The sequence below is a fragment of the Lampris incognitus genome, chromosome 18 (assembly GCF_029633865.1).
Source record: "Lampris incognitus isolate fLamInc1 chromosome 18, fLamInc1.hap2, whole genome shotgun sequence".
NCBI classification, from domain to species: Eukaryota; Metazoa; Chordata; class Actinopteri; order Lampriformes; family Lampridae; genus Lampris; species Lampris incognitus.
The window spans coordinates 29,371,850-29,394,698 of NC_079228.1; the positions used below are offsets into that span (position 1 = coordinate 29,371,850).

Genomic DNA, 22,849 nt, shown 5'->3' on the forward strand with positions numbered 1-22,849 from the left:
GTGTGTTTCTATCCACATTCTGTTGCAGATGATTTTTATTTTAGCTTTTTTTTTATTTCTGCAAGAATTCAAATGGCTCAGGCCTTTGATTGCAAGACAATACTCTTGCAGTTTGATTCAGATTCATACAATGTTAAAATGTACTTCGGTTAATCTGCATTGTTTGTGAGATTCACCGAAGTTGTTCTGCTCGGCTCGGTGTCCTTGGCTATCGCAGAGTAAACTTGCTTGCGAAACAGCCTTCTGAGATCAATCTGACCTGTTGGCCCTCTGCTTTACGTGGCTGGATACTGGTGCCGGTTCTTCACCTGCAGGGGTTTGTCCTTCACAGTAGCAGAATTTTGCAAAATGTTTCACAGTGCCAATCTTATCCGGGATGCTTCTGGGCCGGCAAAGTGAAGTGACGGGGGGGGGGGGGGAGTATGCACACAGACGTGGGAGACGGAGAAGGCCATTTCAGGCCATTTGAAAAGATCGCTATCCGCATAAAGCACCAGACGTCGTTCTGCCGTCTCAGCTTGAGACCGGTAGATCTGAAGACGGCGGCGTTAAAGATGGAGAGAATGAAGAGACGTCTGAAGATAAGGAACCTGCTGGTGCGGGAATGTATGAGTGAATTTTTGGGTACATTCATCCTCATAGTGAGTAATTCTGAACATAGACTCCCCTTGTCTGGAAATGTTGTGGAGTACTATGTGTGATTTGTCAGTTGTTTGTGGAGGTGTCTATTGTGGCGAATTCGGGGGGCAGTCCGGGAGACCGTCGCCCTAGCCGGGGCGCGAACCCGTCTTTCCCACTCCGCAAGCGACAACGTTAACCATTCGACCAAAGGGTCCGGCCCGTTAGCCAAGGACCAACGTGTCTGCTTATCCATGCACGTTACAGTGTATACTAGAGGACAGTAAACCAGAGTGAAACAACGGAGCCGCCCAGCATTCAAAAAAAAAAAAAAACAGGCCTGGGTGTCCGGTATAGCGTAGCGGTCTGTTCCGTTGCCTACCAACACGGGGATCGTCGGTTCGAATCCCCATGTTACCTCCGGCTTGGTCGGGCGTCCCTGCTGGTGGGAAGCCGGATGTGGGTATGTGTCCTAGTCGCTGCACTAGCGCCTCCTCTGGTCGGCTGGGGCGCATGTTCAGGGGGGAGGGGGAACTGGGGGGAATAGCGTGATCCTCCCACGCGCTATGTCCCCCTGGCGAAACTCCTCACTCAGGTGAAAAGAAGGGGCTGGCGACTCCACATGTATCGGAGGAGGCATGTGGTAGTCTGCAGCCCTGCCCGGATCGGCAGAGGGGGTGGAGCAGCTACCGGAACGGCTGAGAAGAGTGGGGTAATTGGGTGGAAACGGGGGGGGGGGGGAGGCCTCTCTGTTCTGTGCTGGCGGTACTTGTTGGAGAGAATGCAATGTTTCATCGCTCTCTCTCTCTCTCTCTCTCTCTCTCTCTCTCTATACCACAAGTCTCTGCATGTCATTCTCCTGCCACCAAAGTTATGCCAATGTTCATCTTGCTGCCATCAAATCTTATTCTTTATCTGTTGACATTTTGTTTAGTCAAGGTTCGGGATCCATTGATGCTACAGATAGTACACCATAGAACAGATCTTTAACCATGAGAGAACCCAGCAAACAAACAAAAACGTCCCCCCCCACCCCCCCAGCACGTCCCCTAAAGGTCTTCTCCGAACGTCCGGTAAATGTCATTGTGTAGGGTTTTCATTACGTCAAGTGGACGTTATTGTGTCCCCGCGATGTCCCGGGGACATCTAGAAGACTTTCCCCTAACGTCCCTGTAAAGTCCTCGGAACGTCAACGCTGCAATAACGTCCCCGTGACGTCCCGGGGACGTCTAGAAGACTTTCCCCTAACGTCCAGCTAACATCCACGTGACATCCCGGGGACGAGGACCCCCTAACGGCCCTGTAGCATTAACGTCCCCGTGATGTAATGAAAACCCTACATAATGACATTTACCGGACGTTTGGAGAGGACCTTTAGGGGACGTACTGGGGACCTTTTTTTTTTTTTGCTGGGACTTTAGTCTTGCATGTGATTCTGTTGAGAGAAGTCATCCTCTCTTCAATGTGTCATTGTTTTTTTTTGTGCGTTTTTCTTCATGATTTACCTCGCCTCTTCCTCTGTCCCTCTTCTCTCCAGATGTTTGGTTGTGGAGCAATGGCCCAGATGAAGACAAGCCGGGGGCTAAAGGGCCAGTACCTGTCGGTCAATATCGCCTTTGCAGTTGCTGTCATGGTCGCCATGTATCTGAGCAGGGGCATCTCGGGTAAAAATTACTGCACGTTTAATGAAGGGGGGGGCAACAGAGTCTATATGTGGAGGTTAAAAGACATTTTTTTCTATGGCTGCCCCACAGCTTTTGGCAAAACTGGGATATTAAGAAAATAAATGTGCCCATTTTTCTAACAAAATGTATTTATTTTGGACATCCCGCCACCCATCTGGCCCCCCTGCTGTGACCCTCTTGTGGGTCCAGAGCCATCGTTTGAAAACCACTGATATAGATGTAATGTCAGCTTATTCACTCTTTTGAGAATATGCAATCAATACTAGGCCTACCCCCAGTTATAAACCCAACACAATGATGATCCCTACCGTTTCTGTTCACAACAAAGTCACACAACAGTTGTGCTCCACATCAATGACACTATGTGTGTCCTCATTCCATAAAGATGTTGAAATTGCACGACAGAGACACGGCGGTATCCTCCATTAAAGCTGATAGATGTTTATGATCATGTTCGAGCTTCACATCATTTGTCGTGAGTCATGGTGCCGGACCTAACCCTTTTTCAACTGGGATATTGCCTTTTGTGTCCCCTTCAACTCATCCTCTCTGCCCTTCTACACCACTCTCCCAAGGGGCTCATCTGAATCCAGCTCTGTCTCTCAGCTGTTGTGTGTTGGGGAAACTGGCCTGGTCCCGGCTCCTGCCTTACTCCTTCTCTCAGCTCCTAGGAGCCTATGCAGGTGCCTCTGTAGTCTTCCTCATGTACTATGGTAACTATTACCCAGCCGTCTCATGTTAACTGGCATCACGCTGCATGTTTTGGTTTTGTGAATCCTTGTCTAGAAATGGTTAGCTTCTGACTCTGGCTTATTGAATGAATAAGAGGGGTGCATAGGTCTTTCACTAGCTTCTGTTTGTGGGTTACGTGATCCAGATGCTATTATGGACTACAGCGGAGGAGCCCTGACAGTGTTGGGACCAAATGAAACGGCATCCATTTTTGCCACCTATCCATCCAGTTTCCTCTCTTTGGGCAGCAGTTTCTTTGACCAGGTGAAAGGAGGGGAGGGGGGGGGGGGTCAAACGTAGAAAATAATCTGCACTACATCTACTACATGGCATAACAGAATGCGGCCTGTTGGCAAATGCAAGCAACAGGCAGCCTAAAAAGCTCAACAACAAAAGAAATCTTCCACTACTTTGTTCCACCATGAGCCATTGTGTTCTCACAGAAAAAGGGACATTTGTCTCAAATAATCTGCCACACGTAGCATGTACTGTCAAGGTTTTTAGTTAAAAAAAAGAAAAAGAGGCATAGTAGGGTGTCCGGGTAGTGTAGTGGTCTATTCTGTTGCCTACCAACATGGGGATCGCTGGTTCGAATCCCGTGTTACCTCCGGCTTGGTCGGGCATCCCTACAGACACAATTGGCCATGTCTGCAGGTGGGAAGCCGGATGTGGGTATGTGTCCTGGTCGCTGCACTAGCGCCTTCCCTGGTCGGTCGGGGCACCTGTTCGGGGGGGACTGGGGGGAATAGTGTGATCCTCCCATGCGCCACGTCCCCCTGGTGAAACTCCTGTCTGTCAGGTGGAAAGAAGCGGCTGGCGACTCCACATGTATCGGAGGAGGCGTGTGGTAGTCTGCAGCCCTCCCCGGATCGGCAGAGGGGGTGGAGCAGCGACCGGAACGGCTCGGAGGAGTGGTTTAATTGGCCGGGTACAATTGGGAGAAAAAGGGGGGAAAATTTAAAAAAAAAAAATGTATAGTATCTTAATCTCTCGACACATAGTTTACTCGTATATATCTAACTCATTTATATTACATTTGCACTTTCAAACTGTGATGTATTTCACTACGCTCTGACCCCCCAGATGATTGGCACAGGCATGATAATGCTTTGCTACCTGCCGCTGGTGGACCACCACAACAGTCCCGCCCCACAGGACCTGGTGCCCCTGTTGGTGGGTGTTGTGTTTATGGGCGTCTCCATGTCCATGTTTTCTAACTGCGGGGGCGGCATGAACCCGGCCCGAGACCTGGGACCCCGCCTCTTCATGCTGTCTGCAGGCTGGGGCACAGAGGTCTTCACGTGAGTGCATTTAAGGTCCTTGTTATGCATTTGTTTCTTTCTTCATCTCTTTTTTTCTCTCTCTCTAACGAATGGGTAAGGTATCCGTGCTGTGTGATTTTATTCACAGAGCCTGTTCAATATTATTTAAAACTGTGCAATACTACAGGTTTCACACCTCACGGTACCTGCTCTTATAGCCTACTTACAGCACACCCCTATTCTCTCACTACTACTACTACTACTACTACTACTACTACTATACTACTACTGCTACTATACTACTACTATACTACTACTACTACTGCTACTATACTACTACTGCTACTACACTACTACTATACTACTACTACTACTACTATATTACTACTACCACTACTACTACTATACTACTACTAGTACTACTACTACTATTATACTACTACTACTATACTACTACTACTACTACTACTATTCTCTCACATCTCTAATATCGCTCGTACTTGGATCTGCACACATAGTTTTGATTCATTTCCTTATAATTGTGCTCTATTTACTTCCCCAATCTTGTTGTGTACGTGTGTACACGTTAATTCGTGTATAACTGAGAGCCACACAGCAAGTCAGATTCCTCACATGTAGTCTTACTTGGCCAATAAAACTGACCCTTATAGAGCGAGAGAGAGAGAGAGAGAGAGAGAGAGAGAGAGAGAGAGAGAGAGAGAGAGAGAGAGAGAGAGAGAGAGAGAGAGAGAGGGGGGGATACTTAGTCCAGGTTTTAAGTGAAGACATTAATATGAGATTTTTTTTTTTTAGAAAATTTAATTGAGTGCTGCTCTATAAAGGCAACAACAGCACAGTTTGGGCGTCCTGGTAGCATAGCAGTCTATTTCGTTGCCTACCAACACGGGGATCGCCGGTTCGAATCCCCGCGTTACGTCAGGCGTCCTACAGACACAATTGGCTGTGTCTGTGGGTAGGAAGCCGGATGTGGGTATGTGTCCTGGTCGCTACTCTAGCGCCTCCTCTCGGTCAGGGCACCTGTTCGGGGGGGGACTGGGGGGGAATAGCGTGATCCTCCCACACGCTACGTCCCCCTGGCGAAACTCCTCACTGTCAGGTGAAAAGAAGCGGCTGGCAACTCCTCATATATCTGAAGAGGCATGTGGTAGTCTGCAGCCCTCCCCGGATCAGCAGAGGGGTGGAGCAGCGACCGGGACGGCTCGGAAAATAGAGTAATTGGCCAAGTTCAACTGGGGAGAAAAAGCAAAAAACAAAAAACAGCACAGTTTGGTTCTGCGAGCCAGACACGGGACATTGTGTTAGCCAATAGCCCAACATACAGCTGCAATGTGTCGCAAACCACCTCTTGAGGCTGTTGAAACAAACGGATTAAATTCCTCCCCAGACTGCTCACCAATCCTCCAGGACGCATGTTAATGGGGGGGATTCATAGGCAGTAGGAAGAGATCCAACTTGATCCGTTTGCTGTGTTGAACCTCCAGGTGCAACAACTACTGGTTCTGGGTCCCTATCGTGGCCCCCTTGGTGGGGGCCATCCTGGGCTCTTGGGTCTACCTGATCTTCATTCAGTGGCACCTGCCCGACCCTGAGCAGGATGAGCCCGGCAACGACCTCAGACTGGCAACCATTATGCAAAACGGAGTAGAGCTGGCCCAGAGGTTTTAACGGATGCATAACACCTTTGGTTCAGAGGAGGAGAAAGGTGGCGTGGTGTTGCTGTTTGTGCTGTACTGAATATTCCACACATCCCGGTTTCACTGATGAGTCGCTGCTCTGGGATCAGCCGGGTGCTTTCATGTAATTTTGTTCTGTAGTGCAGACGGTGATCATGACATAACATGAGCAATGAGCCACGTCCAACAAGCTGCCAGTACTGTACAATAGTGTCACGGTGTTTCCTTATTCTTGTATAAATCACTTTAGATATACACCTAGAAAATAAACGTGAATGCAAACTCAATCTATTGTGCTGCCTTTCATGTTAGGTGAGCAGTCACCCAGCAGTGTAAAAAGGGTTCAACTTTTAGCTTGGTGTGCATTTCCATTTTAGCTAAAAGACCTGCAAAAAAACAAAAAAAATGAAACATTAAAGAGGAGTTATCAAAGTGTGTAGTAACTAATTATTGGTCACAACCTTTGTTCACCTGTGAATTGTTCATCTCCTACAACCAATCATAAGGTAAGGGCACAGAAGCGTGAGACGGTGAGCCCTGCAGTTGGACGTGTCAGAGATGGGGGACACACAGACGAGCCGTCCCATTTACACAAGCCCTTGTAAGGCAAGGCGTCCTGCTGCCCCTATGAGAGGAGGGGGGGCGATGCATCGGTGAGGGGGTCTGACGACCAATCAGATGAGCCGGGCAATCAACGGCAATGCTGGGCAGGTGTGACTGCAGAGAACCGGTGAGGCCAGCCACAGGCAACCCTGAAGGAGCCCCGTTCTGTTCGTTGGAGTCTGCCGTTTCTTCTCTGATCTGGATGCAAGCATGCCCAGCAAAGGGAGCTACTCTCCTCTGTTGTGTACAGACACACCACCTCCTCAGCCTTTCCATAAAGTGTGTGACGTAGTCCATAATTCCGGTATGAAAGGGCAACCGCTGTTCAGGCAGTCAGTGAGCGAGGCGCTGATGCCCGGCTCGGAGGTCCCTGATGGCTGTGTGACCGGTGTGAAGGCCCCGTTTTGGCTAAACTCAAATTCTCCAGAGGATCTTTCAGGGATGGAGAAAGTTCTGAGGAAGTTTCAGATCAGAAACCAGATCCTCAGGGAGTGCATGGCTGAATGCCTCGGAGTCTACATCATGATTGTGAGTGTCTCCCTGTTTTGTTTGTTTGGGTTTGAGTTTCCTCTTCTTTTTCTTTGTTTGTTTGGAAGTCACTGTTTATCTTAGGTGGCTCACATGGAGCTCCATGGTTGAGTCTGTGCAAACTCTGAAAATAGGAGTCTCTTAGGGATATGTGGACATGTCGGTGTACTGTATTGGTGTTTTGTGCAATAAAGCTTATCAGCTTGTCAAAGTACAGCGGAGGATTCGGTGATAAAGCGCATGCAGGTGCCTCAGCTTGACATTCAGAAATCTCGTCTCCGTGATTTGCAAAAGAGACGAGGCAGTCAGGCGAGATCACGTGTGTTCGACACCGTTTGCGACCCCTTGTCAGAAACGTGCCAAGACAAAAATCCCTCACATGCAACAAGGTGTCAAGTTATTCCTACTTTGCTGCAGACCCGCGTCTCCAAATGCATAGTTGATCATTATATTCCCCCGTTTGCGTTTGATAAACTGGTTTGTTTGCATCCGAACACGGCTGCACAGAATTTATTCCTCTTGTTCTGGTTTAGTGAATCCTCAGAATGGTTAACAAAAGGACTTTGGCCGGGGGGGGGGGGGCGGGGGGCATACAGAGAGAGAGTGATAGGAAGAGAGTCAGAGGGAGAGAGAGAGAGAGGGATAGTGATAGGGAGACTGACAGTGATCAGTGATAGAGAGAGAGATGAGGGAGGAGCAGGATGAAGGAGTTAACCGGCAGAAGGGGGATGATGTTGATTTGGAGAAATCAACCTGTCTGTCCATTTCTGTTGGCATGGTTTAGCACTATTGAATCCTCTCTGAGCAAGTCAGATTCTCTGCCTGTCTTACCTGCCATCACCCGTCACGCTCATTCACGAATCGTAAAGCAATATACTCATCCTGCGTTACATAACGGGTCCATGAACATAAAGGTGAAACAGGCGAGGCAGCCCGATGCCATAGGCTGCTCCCTTTGCCAGCACAGCCAACCCATCTGCCTCATATGCTCGTTAACTCCCAACACAGGAGTTCCTATTCAAGGCCCCAAATCAAGAAGTTTCCTGTCTAACCGTGCATTTCGAATACTGCTGATATTCAAGTATTTTGTGAAATGCCGTTTTTTGTTTGCCAGGTTTTAGACGGCTCCACACTGCTTATTTATATGACATGTCAGGTAATTGTGTCTTGCTTTTGCAGCTGTTTGGATGTGGCTCGGTGGCCCAAGTGACGACAACTCAAGAGAACAAGGGTCAGTACCTGTCAATCAATCTGGGCTTCGCTCTGGGAACAACCTTCGGGGTGTTCGTGTCCCGCGGGGTGTCAGGTAAGATCCAGAATTATCTTGTACTGTGTCGGTATGGTAAACAGCCAAAATGGATATATCGCAAGTAATCATTCAACAACATACTCAAGGATGCAGCAAGAATTTTAAATGCTTCTCGGCTACATGAGATAACCTGAAATCCATTGATTCAAAGCTTTAAGATATGGGGGGTGAAGTCAGCTAACAACATACCTGTCATTTACAAAAAACAAAAAAAGCAATAATCTGTATCAATGTAGTCATAAAAGCATCTCTTTATTTGGAAATGGAAATTTAATTTCATAACCAAACTCTTGATTGATTTCATCCTTCTTAAAGGGGCCCATCTGAACCCCGCTGTGTCTCTGAGCATGTGCGTGGTGGGCAGACATCCGTGGATGAAGCTGCCGTTCTACGTCTTCGCCCAAGTCCTCGGAGCCTTTCTGGCTGCAGCCACCGTTTGCCTGCAATACTATGGTGAGACGATCCCCCACAACCAGAATCCTTTCATTGGCCAAGTGCATCACGCGCACAGCAGTTTGTACTGGCGGCCTTGCAGCAGATGCAAGTTTACTACTGGTATCACAGCAGTGCGTACTGACGCACATGGTGGAGCAATAACAGGGACCTCAGTGCAATGAAATTGTAAAAGGCACGCAAGCAACACACTGTCACTGGTTTAATAAGGCAATCAAGAATAGACATAGATAGATAAACAGACGATTGCTTCACTTGAGGAAATTTGTTACCAAAGCCTGTACATCAAAATACAAGTTCATCACATCGGAATACAAGTGTTTTGAATTTAGTACAGGAAGTCTGGTAGTATCTTTACTGTGTGTGTGTGATTCTTGCAGATGCCATCCACTCGTATAGCGGAGGTATGCTGACGGTGACGGGTCCCACTGCCACAGCGGGTATATTCTCCACCTACCCTGCCAACTACCTCAGCCTGTGGGGAGGCATCGTGGACCAGGTCAGAGCCAGTCGCCCGCTTCTTGATAATCCAACAGCCGGCCCAAACATTTTTATGATAGAGAGACTTTTGCCTAGGCGATAAATTCAGAATTTATTGCTACGAAGCTCGAAATCATTTGAACCTGGGATACCACATGACAGGAAATCCTCCAGTCACATGTGGGAGCCATTTTGAGAACATTGGTCCTATCATGAGACCCTCTAAAGGACCTATCGATAAGCTACTACTACTGTCTTCAGTCCTGTTCATACATGTTACTGGACATATCTTCTGTCAACTCCTTTTGGATTATTTAACTGCAGCATGGTGGTGCTGTGGTTAGTGCGGTCACCTCACAGCAAGAAGGTCCTGGGTTCGAGCCCCAGGTTGCCCCAGGTCATCCTCTGTGTGGAGTTTGCATGTTCTCCCCATGTCTGCGTGGGTTTCCTCCGGGTGCTCTGGTTTCCTCCCACAGTCCAAAGACATGTAGGTCAGGTGAATTGGCCGTACTAAATTGTCCCTAGGTGTGTGTGTGTGTGTGTGTGTGTGTGTGTGTGTGTGTGTGTGTGTGTGTGTGTGTGTAGCCCTGGGCCACCATCACAGGGCCCCGGGGGGGGGGGGGGGCAGCTGTGATGGACTGGCGGCCTGTCCAGGGTGTCTCCCCGCCTGCCGCCCAATAACTGCTGGGATAGGCTCCAGCGTCCCGCGACGCTGAGAGCAGGATAAGCGGATTGGATAATGGATGGATGGATGGATGAATTTAACTGATGGACTCAACAGATGAAGGCTCCTCTGGTTGAAAGCATGCTAACTGAAAGAAAAAAAACAAATCTTTTTTAAATCAACCGGTGTGTAGTTGCTTTTAGTTAAAACCCGCTTGCTTTTCAGTGGTGCACAGTTGGAATTGCTGATCTGATGGGATCTGTAGTTTCCATGTCTTGGCGCCAGATAACATATGGTTTACGTCAACATTTGGCACATAAACTTGTGTTTTGGAGTCTTTCAACAACAACAAAAAAGGTCTCTATCCAAGATGTCAACTTGGGATTAATCAATCAATGGCTCATATCCAGGTGAGATGTATGGCCCAATAATCCTCAACACATCAAATACTTGATTTTACAGTACATTACTGCGGGGAATGCCGTTTTAAGACCTTTTCCAAAGCAGTCATCATCTTTTCTACGTTCATAAAAGTGCGTGATGAAATCAATTGAATACATGTCTAGATCCCTGTGATTCTATCTGAATTGTTTGTGATAAAAAGCCACATTTTCAGTTATTTTGAGCGATAAAAGTACCGCACAAAACATCCCCTCCTGCAAATATTCCACAACCCAAACAAGGAGGGTACGAGTTATCCCAGCCTGGTACTGCCGAGACACAAACACTTCTGATCTCGGCCCATGAAGGTCATCCACGGCGATAAAGTGTCAAACCAAACAAAAATAAGACCTTTTTTGATCTCCAAAACACATTTTAATTGGGAAGACGGATCAGACTGTAGTCGAACTGCCTTTGCTCACAGCAGAAAACCCGTTTTATTTTTCACCCTCAACATGTGCGACTGACATTGCAATTGCAATATTCATTTTGTAAAGCCTGATTTTGGCATGAATGGGCACAAAATGAAAGTTGATTTATCACCGAATCGATTCTCTATTCACAGCTACAACTTTGAGGATTTACTTGCAAACTAATGTCCTTTTCTGATACTTTCCATTGCTGGTAGCATATGTAAAATAAGTAATCCACAAATATACAAATTGTGAGCTTTTGCAGTTGCTCATATCAATATGGGAAACGACACAGCACATAATATTAACATAAGGCAGATGGTAGTGAGTTTGAATAAGAGACAAGGTTGCTAAATAACGGATATGGCAGATCAAGCTCATGGAGGACTGTAACAACAGATACTACAGCATCAGCAACTAAAACTCCGGTTCAGACGTATTTATTTCTATGGTGGGGAAGGTGCACTGGCCATTGCATTTCATTTCTAATGGATCTCTGGGATTTGGAGTAGCCAAAAAATAATGCAATAACCAGTCTCACCATATCTGGCAGTAAATTAAAGCTGAAATCTGGGATTTTCTCAATTAACAAATAGTCATTTTATCCATTTGGACCATGGAGTTATGATACATAACACTAGCAGACACTCTATGTCCTGCTGTTGAAATTTTTGACCGGGTAGGACCAACACCGGTGCAGCGGCAAACACATAACCAGGAAACAGGAGTGAAACGTGTTGGTGATGCATCTGTTGGACAGCTAATGTACCAATTTGACAATCAAAATTACGGTACAACAGTGCTCCCATGTAGTTTGATGTAGTTTGTAATACTTTACATTGCCATTGCTAGCTTTGGTCCAAGGATGCCCTTTTTACAAGGGTGGAAGCTATTTACTGCTGAGCTGACAGCACATAAGCAACAATGGCTGCTGCACCTTGTTTGTAGTTCTCACTGCCAGAGGGAAGGCCAGATTGGGGAAATTGCAGATTTCAGCTTTAAGCAAAAACGGGAATCTTTAGGGTTTTAGCTTGAAACTTGAAAAGTAGAGATGTTCCTAGACTAGAGCTCCACACACGGAGCTGTGTGTGTGTTCTGACAAGTGATGTGGTGATGCTGTGTCCTCCAGGTGATAGGTACAGCTGTGTTGCTGGTATGTGTCCTGGCTCTCGGGGACCAGAGGAACTCCCCCTCCCCTCCTGGCCTGGAGCCCGTCCTCGTGGGAGCAGTGGTGCTGGTCATCGGTGTCTCAATGGGATCCAACAGCGGCTATGCCCTCAACCCAGCCAGAGATATCGGGCCTCGTCTGTTCACGTACATCGCTGGCTGGGGAGCTGATGTTTTCAAGTTAGTGATATTATCTCCGTTGCGTAACTTGAACTGATTTGATGTGAAAAGGCTTGTGGGATGGTGGGCATGAGTGTTTGTACAGGTATGTATTTGTGTGCGTGTGTGTGAGTATACAAACTTTTCTTTAAAAAGTAACTAAACCCTAGACCATTTTAATGAGTTTGCTTATGTATACATAAAAACCATCTAGAAGGATAAAAGCACGACAGGCTGGGCTTGGTACTCTGTGATGTTAGCATAGTAGGATAAACACAGATGCAGCTAGTAACATTAATGATGGCTCTGTTGGATGGAGGTGTGCCAAAGAACCAGCATTAACAATACTATTGACAGTGCTGGCTCTGTCTGTCAATGCTGATAGAAATGCTGGAATACCGAAATCAAATGGACCCATTAATGTTATTAGCTACAACTGTGTTTTTAGCTGGAATGGCCGGTGGGCCAGCTCTACAAACGCGAATGTCGCTGGCTGACTGAGTGAGTGATCATGTTTGACACGATTGGGCCGCTGGATCAGGTGACCAACAACGTCACTGAAGTTACTCGAATGGTCGGCAGAGCGCCAAGAGACATGTGGGAGAGCGCACAGTTAAAGGATCATTATACAAAAACGTGCCATTTCCCATTCTTAATGTTTGATTTTAGAAGTACTGCTTTAAAAGTTTTTAAGCCCTTTTTGGATGAAGTGGATCTTTACCTCTCAGAAAATGTGCCGTGCCATCTCAGGTTATCTTTTTTTTTTTTATTATTATTTGTTTCACATATAATTAACAAAAATATACGTGTTTCGTCAACCCTGTTGCTGACACATCAAATACTGCTTGAAAAGGCTTTAAATCCATATTAAGAACAAATCTGATATACTATGAAAGATAGCCCCCCCCCCCATTACACTGTGTTTGTGAAGTCAGAATATTGAGCAGTTTACTATTTCCATGGATGAATGTTTATTTACAATTTGCACCTTCACAGCATCTTCTGTGAAGAAAAAGTTATGGAAACAAAATAATACCCCAATTTCTTGGAGTGGTTTACTGTTCTCATTTACTTAACATATAAATTGAGTTGATTTTACATTGTCTTTTCATTTTTAAATTATATTAGAATATTATACAAGTAACAGGGCTGACACTGCAGTAACAGGGTTGACAGCAGTTACCATATTGGTTATACTGCTTGTTTAAGTTACAGTTATGGGTGTAATGGGGTTATAATGGGACATTCATAAACCTTTAATTCAACATGACTAATCAGAATATTTTGAAGATAGATTTTTCGAAAAGTTTTAGCATACAAGATGATGAAAAATGATGATACTGCAGATGTAAATGTAAACCAATTGTTTTATTCAAAATGTGAAACATTACATGTGAAAACATGAAGGATATGGAAATCGCATCACAAAATGATCTATTGAACATGTTTGGCCTTAACAGAATAAACAAAAGCCTAATATTATATCTGCTGTGCCCCCTCAAACACAATCAGTGGTACCCCTGTTAATAACAGCAGTGAATCTCTGTAACAAGGGACAGCAGAACATCCTCCCCATCAACAATCTGGGAAACAGTAGTGGAATGCAATGACATACCATGCCCCCCCCCCCCCACACACACACACCCCATCTCGGTCAACAATCTTGGCGGCGAACGGTAGCTGAACGATGATACAACAATCTGACAATAGTTTAACAACCCAAAAACTCAGAATGCCCCCCCCCCCCCACACACACACACACACAGTCACAGTGTTCTAGAACCGGAAAAAAATCCTGATCGGTATGAAATTTTCAGAACTTACTCACACCTGTGTAACTAAATATTTTTATTTTTCTCCAATGTATAGAGTGCAAACCCTAACGATCACTTAACATTCCTGTCTGCCTACCCAACACATTTTGACGAGGCGGCTTTCCGTATTTCTACATGTCATGCTGTCACTCCAACAGGAGCAGGAATCAGTCTTAAAATGTTATCAAACACGTACCAGATTTATGGCAGAAAACCTGGCCATATAAAGTCCAGTTGTCCCGGTCTCGAGAGGACAAAAGGAGATGGGAAAATTGTGGGGTTAATTAGAGCCCAGACTCAGATTGGTTCCTGTGGAGTGGACAGTTTGAACCTGCCTTCCTGCCCAATAGTGAAGAGTTTGAAGGTTTTGTGTCAAAAGAGGCAGTTTCTGGTGCACCTGATGGTGAAATGGTCCCTATATCAATTTTGAGGGACACATGTGCCACACAGTACTTAATGGTTCAGGGTGTCATAGACCAACCAACTGCCATTTATTTAAAAGCTTCTACCCGAGTAAAGGGGGTAGGAGATGGGTTTTGTTAGTGCCCCTCTGCACAAAGTATTTCTAGCATCTAACATTGTAAATGGACCGTTAGTAGTGGGTATTGTTCTTTCCTTGCCGATTGAAGGAGTTGCCTTTGTGTTGGGCAGTGATTTGACTGGTACTCAGGTTTGTGTGACACCTGTTGTGAATGAGACACCTTGTGAGGTCCCTGAGACCATGGCTTTGGAGCGAGAACATCCGAATGTGTTTTAATGTATGTGTGGTGACATGTGCTTAGGCTCTGGCTGCTGAAGAGGGAAATTCCAGTGAGCAGGATGAACTGTGTGGTGGTTTGGTTGATACCTTTTTTGCTAGACTAGCTGAGGTGTCCCCCTGCTCCCAGTTTTCTTGGGAAGCCCTTATATCAGAGCAAGGAAAAGATCCTTCTGTAGCTCGATTAAGACAGGCAGCTGATAGTGCTGAGGACATGAAGGCTGTGGCTGAAGATTTCTTTCTCCAAGATGGAGTCTTTTTGAGGAAATGGCGGGCTCGTGGTCATCCTGCAGGTGAACTGTGGACCGTTATAACTCAAATTGTGTTGCCTGAGAGTTTCAGGAAGGAAGTCTTGCGTTTAGCCCATGAAGGATCCTTAGCAGGTCATTTAGGCATCTGTGAAACTCGAGAGAAAATCAGTAGACATTTCTACTGGCCCAAAATGCATAAAGAGGTGGTTTCATACTGTCGTAGCTGTCGTGCTTATCAGGTTGTGGGCAAGATTGGAAAGGGGCAAGTCACATATTTGGGGCACCAGGTGGGTCAAGGTTTAGTGAGACCAAGGACTGCCAAGGTGCAAGCCATTTTAGACCTGCCTGTTCCGAAAACAAAACGCCAGCTAATGCGCCTTTTGGGCATGTGTGGCTTTTATAGGTGGTTTGTTCCTAACTTCGCAGCTGTGACAACACCACTTAACAAATTTGTTGGAGAAGGGAGTTAAGTGTAGCTGGTCAGCGGATTGTCAGACAGCGCTGGAAATGGTTAAAGCTATTCTAGCTAGTGAAACGGTGCTGGTTGCTCCGGACTTCTCTGTCTGTCCCATTCAAGCTTGCAGTGGATGCTTGTGGTGTCGGGGTGGAGGCGGTGCTGCTACAGACGGATGGGTCAGGAATAGACAGGCCTGTTGCATGCTTCTCTAAGAAACTGAATCGCCATCAGAGGGGATTTTCCACCATCGAGAAGGAGGCCCTGGCTCTTGTCCTAGCAGTCCAACACTTTGAGGTGTACGTCTCTAGTGCTGGAGCTGATCTGGTAGTCTTCACTGATCACAACCCATTTACATTCCTGTCAAAGTTCAAAACATCCAGTCTTTACAACCATATAACCTGATGGTAGTGCATTTGCCAGGCAGAGAATATGTTATTGCAGACACCCTGTCAAGGGGATTAGCATATGGTTTGGGTATTTTGAAAGTTTGGGAGTGCATTGTTGATAATAATGCTTGTGAATCAATGGAGTAAAAAAAAAACGGAATCAGTTATAATTGCACATAGTCTTGTTGTTGTTTTTAAGGAATGAGAAAATTATTAATATAAAAAGAACAAAACAAAAAGAAAAAAAAATGGTTTGAAACCAGATGTTTTGTTTTGTTTTTTGTAAGGGGGAGGATTGTTAGAAGTGATGGGGGTTATAGCTGCCTTTTCCCCCTCTTCCTTTTCTTACTTTGAGTGGTTTTCATTGAGAAATGATTGGAGGCGTGGTTAAGCAGCGTTTATAGGAGGATGTCACTGAGGTGCTGGTGCACCCCCTGGAGTTAGTTAATGGCGGCAGTTTGCATAAATGCCTCAGGATACCCCGCTTTGAAAACGCTGTTCATGACACTACAGGTTCACACCATTCTAGCTCAAGGACTTTGAAGAAAACCAGCTTTCTTTTATTTTTAAGTATCCATCAACCTAAACTGAACTAAAATATCAAGACGGAGTCCACCGCTTACGGGAGCTGAGACCCACGTGGCCGAGACCTTGTCGGAGGGACCGGCTAACTACTAGCCTGCTACCTCGGTAAGCTAGCCCACCTCCCGGCTATTTCTCTTGTCTTGGAAATCAGTCCTTCTTCCTGTTTCTTCCCTTGTTTCCGTCTTTTCTACACACTCCAGGTTAGGACTAGTATTGCGTGTTTAACCCTTAACCCCTAAACCCGACTACTCCGTAACAGTAAGCAAACTTAGTTGCTTCAGCTTGTCAACCACAAAGCCAAGGTTCTCATGGATTTTGCACATGCAAGTATCTCTGTCCTGAATGGTTGGCTGTACCACCAAGAAGGGATGAAGTCTGCAAAAGAGACTGTAGGACAAAGATCTGTTTGGATTTTCAGATTGGAACTTCCTGTGAAGGTTTAACAATGATTCAACAAGAAGTCTCTTTTGCCTTTAAACTTGTATTGTGTTATGGTCTGTTTTCCTCTAGTTGTGACCCGACTCATATCATCTTGCTCATAGAAGGCTCTGACACATGATTTGAATTGTGCTGGAATGCAGCGCTTTTCTTTACGAGTGAAAGAGTGTATTTTTATCTGAAGACTTCCACCTTCTTGGAAGACCAATAGTACTTTGTCCATATTTCTGCATGCGATACTTTTTTACTAACTGCCAAGGTACCAACTGGGAGATAATCTGCCTCTCTAATTCATCATGTGAATCTTTATATTACTTGTTTAAGTCCCTCAACAGTGCAGTATGAAATTTGAGGGTTTTTCATGCTTGTGACCATGCAGCTGGAGTGCTCAGGTGATGCTTGACTTTAGAAGATGGGGATACTCTTTTATTCTATAGGCGCAAGTCCTTTTTTTTGTACTTATCTGTCTTTTGTTTTGCTTTTTCCAGGCTTTGCCTCAATTTCTCCAGGTCATGGTGGAACCTCTTTCTCTCCGTCTTTGACCTTAAACACCCCTGTTCACTTTGCCTGCAACATAATGAAGCATTGATCAATCAAATAGTTGTACTGACAATCAAATTATCATCAATATATAGGGAGATGCATGTAACACACTCAAATGCCCACTTTCATACATGAATGAACACACACACACACACACACACACACACACACACACACACACACACACACACACACACACACACACACACACACACACACACACACACACACCATGTACTGCAACCACATTGAACTTAAGCCATAACTTAGCTTTCTTCTAACTCTAACCTTGAGGGCCCTGGTGCTGCCTCTACATCTGGTTCTGGACTTAGAGGTGGTGTCATGCATTGATCTATGGTTGCTTTAATTGCTGCTTTGGCTACTCTGCATTTCACTTGTGCTGCTCTCCATTTCCGCTGCTTGGCTCTCCTTTCTCTGTCACTTAGTTCACTAACAGGCGGCTTTTTCCCCTGTGTCTCTGTCCTTTCTCCATCTTTCCCTCTCTTTTTGTAAATATGCTTCTCGTCTCTCAGGATCAGCATCTCTACATTGTCTGTATTGGCACTGTTTCTCAGCTGCAGAAAGAGGCATCCTAACAAAATTATAAAATACATTTCACTTTATTACTAACAGTAACCCATTTCATGTAGTAACTTATAATAATGAATTTGATTTATAAAGCACATTTCTAAAACCCACTGTGCTGATGGTTTATTAATATACTATAGATCAGTACACGTCAGTAACTTCAACACATTGTAGCCTACCTATTAGTGGAATAAAGAGAAAACCATGATATTTAGCAATTAGACCCACGAAAATGTTTGTATTATGTAAATACTACTGGTAAGAAAATAATATTTTAATTTACACACAAAAGCATACTTTCATCAATCCTGTCACCATCGAAAGTTAACAGGGCTGATCATAACAGGGTTGCCGAAAAATGTTATTGGCAGCCAGTACTAGCCATGTGGTAAATGTCATGACACCACAGGGCATGCAGTTATGAGAGGCTTAACTGTTATATTATGCGCTGTGAGGTGGTCAAATAATGGTCTCCCCAGCCAACATGTCAGAGTTCACCAGCAAGCTTTTAATGACTGTGACTCAAGTCAGTTATACCTGACACAAGTTTGTATTGGTTCCAGCTCTGTGTTATCAACAGAACCGACCTAAGCTATTTGCCTACTCTTTAAACTCATGGTGGGAAATAGTACACTGTCCAATACAACTTTTCTAATAACGTCCCCATTACCTTCCACAACATCCCCGCTATCTGTAACAAATATGTCCGTTTTTAACATGTTCAGTATCCTACAATATAACACAAACATTAACACTTCAGCTGCATTGTGGGTAATATGCAAATGAACCCCCTGACGTCCAGCAGGAACACTCCAATAGAATTCGCCACAGTACATTAAAATTTTCAACCAAATAACTTTTTAACATATGGTTTTGTGATAACAGAGCTGACACAGTGAGCCCCCCAGTCAGACATTGCATAACTCAACGAAAACTCATTAAGAGAAGAGGACGCTTACTTGTCTTTCAACCATCAACTTCATAAAAGGAAGACGACCACTTCCTGGAAATGATGCAACTTTTGGAAAAGTCCATTACCTTTGAGGGGGTGTTTTCATTAAAAGTAACAGGGTTGACATCAACATGGGGACCTGACCATTTTTTTCAACATTTTACACATATTAAGAATAAAACCCATTCATGAGTAATGAAATGACACTTGACACTTTATATAAGTTCAAGTTTTTATATGATAGTTTAACTTTTTTTGGCCTAAAGCTAGTAAAAGTAGAAAAATCATCCTGAGGGACAGGCCATTTTTACATATATTTTTTTTTTGCAAGGTGCTTCGCACAAAAGTGTTTAAACTCTTTAAAAACAAAAGAGAAAAAACCTACTAATTACACGATTAGTTTATTTTTATGTTACAAGACATATGGAAACTAAATTATAAAATGTTTTATTGTTTATCCAGATATACAGAGCAAACTTTGTTCGAGGGACACAAAATGTCCAGTTTTCGTATATTGATCCTAAAGCATCCCAAATAACAATCACTCGTATAAAATACTCACTGGCGAATTCACAAAAGGATTACGTGGCTTTTGCGGCTGCTAAACCTGCACAAATCAGATAAAAAAAAGTAACCGTATAATTCTCAAAGCATCCACAAAGGGTGAAATGCACCCCTAACTGCGCTGCCAAACAATTACCTTTTAGGACTCTAGGTGCTCTGGTGCTATTTGCATGTATTTAAATGAGGCAATATGCATTCATTTGGCACAAAAATTGGCACTTTCTCTGAAAATGAACCTCATTGCAAAAAAAAAAGTCAAATTCACAAACACCAGTGCTAATAGCCACATGCCATTAGAGTGAAAATGATTAGCGTCTTCAGGGTTGGTGGTGACTGATGCCCAGACTTTCCAGTGATCATGGCAGCAGTGATTGTAGCCAGGCAAAGGCATCATCATGATAGGCGGGCTCGTGAGCGGATATTTCGAAGGAGAATATCAATTAGATTAAACTGAGACCAAAATCCTTTGCAGATTTAAGTTCCCAGGTCTAACAATTCTTGCTATACTTGATGACATCAGTGATAACATTGAACCTGACTGCTGTGTTCTCGGCGCAAAGGCACAATTTAGACTTTGCCACATGGATAATTGTGGAGCGGGAATTCAGGGGACAGCCAGGAATTGAACCTGGGTTCACCGCACCACGGGCGACTGCACTAACCAGTCAGCTAAAAGGTCTGACCCGTTAGCCAAGGGTTAGCAAGTCTATACATCCATGGTTGCACTGTTGCAAAATTTAATGGGCGTCTGCGCTGTAATATCTACTACTACTACTACTACTTTTGGCTGTTCCCGTTAGGGGTCGCCACAGCGGATCATCCGTTTCCATCTCTTCCTGCCTTCTGCATCTTCCTCCGTCACACCAGCCACCTGCATGTCCTCTCTCACCACGTCCATAAACCTCCTCTTTGTCCTTCCTATCGTTTGTGACTCGGACCTTGAGACGGGGCAGATAGCGGTTGCAAGGGATGCACAATTCATGGTGCTAACACAGTCTTAGAAAAACCAGAGACATCCAAAGAGGAGGGGGAGTTAACGGATGAGTAGAATAGGTATACTTACAATTAAGTTCTTTTTCAACTCAAACATCTGTAGACATGAGTGGGAAGTATTGTTCTTGCAACTCCATTAAAACGTTTTTTTTTAACTCGAACCTAGCTTAACCATGTCATGCGATATGCTACTTCAGTACTTTAACAACAAATATTACTGGGTGGGACCCTTACAGAAAATTGCAAGTGAACATTTAATAGCCAGGAATTCAAATTATAGACAGTACCACGGACAATCCCTGTAACAAATTGGCTACAATTTTGAACATTGACCAAACACGGTCCAGCCGTAGCCTCCTGAAACCCAGGACAAATAATGTTTAAATCTATTTTTTGCACATAAATTGTTGGGGTGGTAAAACACACATTGCAAAGAAAAACATGTTAAAACTTGATTTCGTTCAAATTTTACAATATGTCCACTGTAGTGGACAACCCCCCCCCCCCACGTGACATCATTTTAAAGGCACAGCTGTCCTCTTTAAGGGAAAACATAACTGAATACAGTGGCATGTATGGTATGAGAGATATGAGCAAAAACGCTACATCCACTACAATGGATAAAAATGAATTGCTATATACTAGGTTTTGACCTAGTCTTGTTAACCTGTAGATGTCAGCAAACTCACTAAAATTGACTGTAAAAAGGAAATGACTTTAAAATATCTCTGCTTATTACAGTTTAACAATTACGTGGAAGACCTTTACTGTGCCTCAGTCCTACAAATGTTTGTGCTCCTGCTGTCTTCTCAGAGCTGGAGGTGGGTGGTGGTGGGTGCCTTTGGTGGCCACCTGTATGGGGGCACTGCTGGGAACGCTGATCTACGAGCTGCTGGTTGAACTTCACCATCCACAGCCGCTGTTGGAGCTCCAGTCTCTGGGCCAGGAGGCCACTGAGGACAAAAAGGAGCTGGAAGGAGTAGACCCGGACTGTGAGAAACCCAAGGAGGTGTAGAAATAAAATTGTAGATAGACAATCTGTGACAGTGTATAAATAAAAATATATAAATTGATGACACTAAGTGTGCTATTTATAATGCAGGTACTGTAAAGATAAGTAATTGCACCACAAAGCCATACATGTAATGCTCAGTCAGTTTGTAACGGGACAAGTGATGACGTTGACTCTGCTTGCGATAAACTTATTTTCTAATTTATCTAGACATGTAGGAACAAATTCTTTTGTTAATTTCTTCATTAGAGCAATAATACAGACTTTTGGTGATCTCAAATAACTTTCCTGTTGTAAAAAGCAACTTTCCTCACACTTCAACTTTTTTTTTCCCAATCTGCAAGATGGAAATGTTGCTCTGAACAAAAATTTTGTCCAATGAAGGTAAACAGCAGTACGAGCTCTCCTCTTCCACACATTTATTTTGATACAGCACAAAGTGTATGGCATTTCAGCAAGCAGACCACAACCATGGAAAAGAAAATGACATGTATTTCCACTATTTTGCTATATAAATATATCATGACATATAAAAGATACAAACAGAAAAAAAAAATTCCAACCGTCTGCCTCCTTCGTGTGACCGTGAAGGCTGTTTTGAAACATACAAAACAAATGAGTACAGCAAGCACTGATTCTGTAGATTTAAAAAAAAGAAACGTCTCCAAGAGATAAACGTTTGTATTCATACACATTAAGACAATACAGCCCCCCTCCCCTCCTCATTCTCTCCCTCCGCTTTGTATAATGTATAGCTACCGCTTGGGGGGGAGGGGGGAATTATTTTTTCTTTTTTTTTTAATGCTTAGAATTGCTTGGATAAAGAAAGGGAACAGTACAAGTACAAATACTATACGTATTCACATTTTTTTCATAGCAAGTTAACTAAAACCAGAACGTATTCTTTTAGTGTAATTATATGTATTTACATGGTGACACTCAGCATGTATACTACTGGCGGGAGGCCTGATCTCTCTTTCTATCTAAACGTTTAACATCACATGTCATTCACACTACATAGGTTACAGTTAACCAGTAACCTCCTCTCCTAATGAAATGCTTTAAGAGATTTACACAATCTCTCTGCTGCATTTAGAAGTCACTACTTCTACTGCTGCATCCAGTAGTAAGATGTGATGCAACCAACCCACACGAACACCGACAGCCGAAATGCCTTTTATATAAATAAATATTACAATATTGTTGCAACATAAAAATCAGTGTTTGAAATTCTTTCCACACAACCCTTTAGGATTTAGATGTGTTTTAGATAGACTTGCACAGATTTAGAGAACAGTACA

At 44.2% G+C, this 22,849-nt stretch overlaps 2 protein-coding genes across 2 annotated transcripts; both read left to right on the top strand.

Moving 5' to 3' along the window:
* Window positions 1-545: 545 nt before the first annotated feature.
* On the top strand, window positions 546-5,983 carry LOC130128408 (aquaporin-10-like). Its single transcript, XM_056298023.1, has 6 exons — window positions 546-641; window positions 2,156-2,282; window positions 2,879-3,016; window positions 3,181-3,299; window positions 4,119-4,336; window positions 5,800-5,983. The coding sequence occupies exons 1-6, from the start codon at window positions 555-557 to the stop codon at window positions 5,981-5,983; spliced, it is 873 nt and encodes a 290-aa protein (XP_056153998.1). The 5' UTR covers window positions 546-554.
* Window positions 5,984-6,804: 821 nt separating this feature from the next.
* aqp10b (aquaporin 10b) lies at window positions 6,805-21,742 on the top strand. The gene is made up of 6 exons (XM_056298953.1): window positions 6,805-7,122; window positions 8,302-8,428; window positions 8,747-8,884; window positions 9,265-9,383; window positions 12,012-12,229; window positions 21,350-21,742. Exons 1-6 carry the CDS (start codon window positions 6,805-6,807, stop codon window positions 21,549-21,551), a joined length of 1,122 nt encoding a protein of 373 aa, XP_056154928.1. The 3' UTR covers window positions 21,552-21,742.
* Window positions 21,743-22,849: the final 1,107 nt, after the last annotated feature.

Excerpts from the sequence above, each read along its gene's own strand:
- LOC130128408 (XM_056298023.1), top strand. The coding sequence starts at position 555 with ATGGAGAGAATGAAGAGACGTCTGAAGATAAGGAACCTGCTGGTGCGG. Across the intron at positions 3,017-3,180 it reads AGTCTTCCTCATGTACTATG|ATGCTATTATGGACTACAGC; the intron begins GTAACTATTACC and ends TACGTGATCCAG. Across the intron at positions 3,300-4,118 it reads GCAGCAGTTTCTTTGACCAG|ATGATTGGCACAGGCATGAT; the intron begins GTGAAAGGAGGG and ends CTGACCCCCCAG.
- aqp10b (XM_056298953.1), top strand. The coding sequence starts at position 6,805 with ATGCCCAGCAAAGGGAGCTACTCTCCTCTGTTGTGTACAGACACACCA. Across the intron at positions 8,885-9,264 it reads CGTTTGCCTGCAATACTATG|ATGCCATCCACTCGTATAGC; the intron begins GTGAGACGATCC and ends TGATTCTTGCAG. Across the intron at positions 12,230-21,349 it reads TGGGGAGCTGATGTTTTCAA|AGCTGGAGGTGGGTGGTGGT; the intron begins GTTAGTGATATT and ends CTGTCTTCTCAG.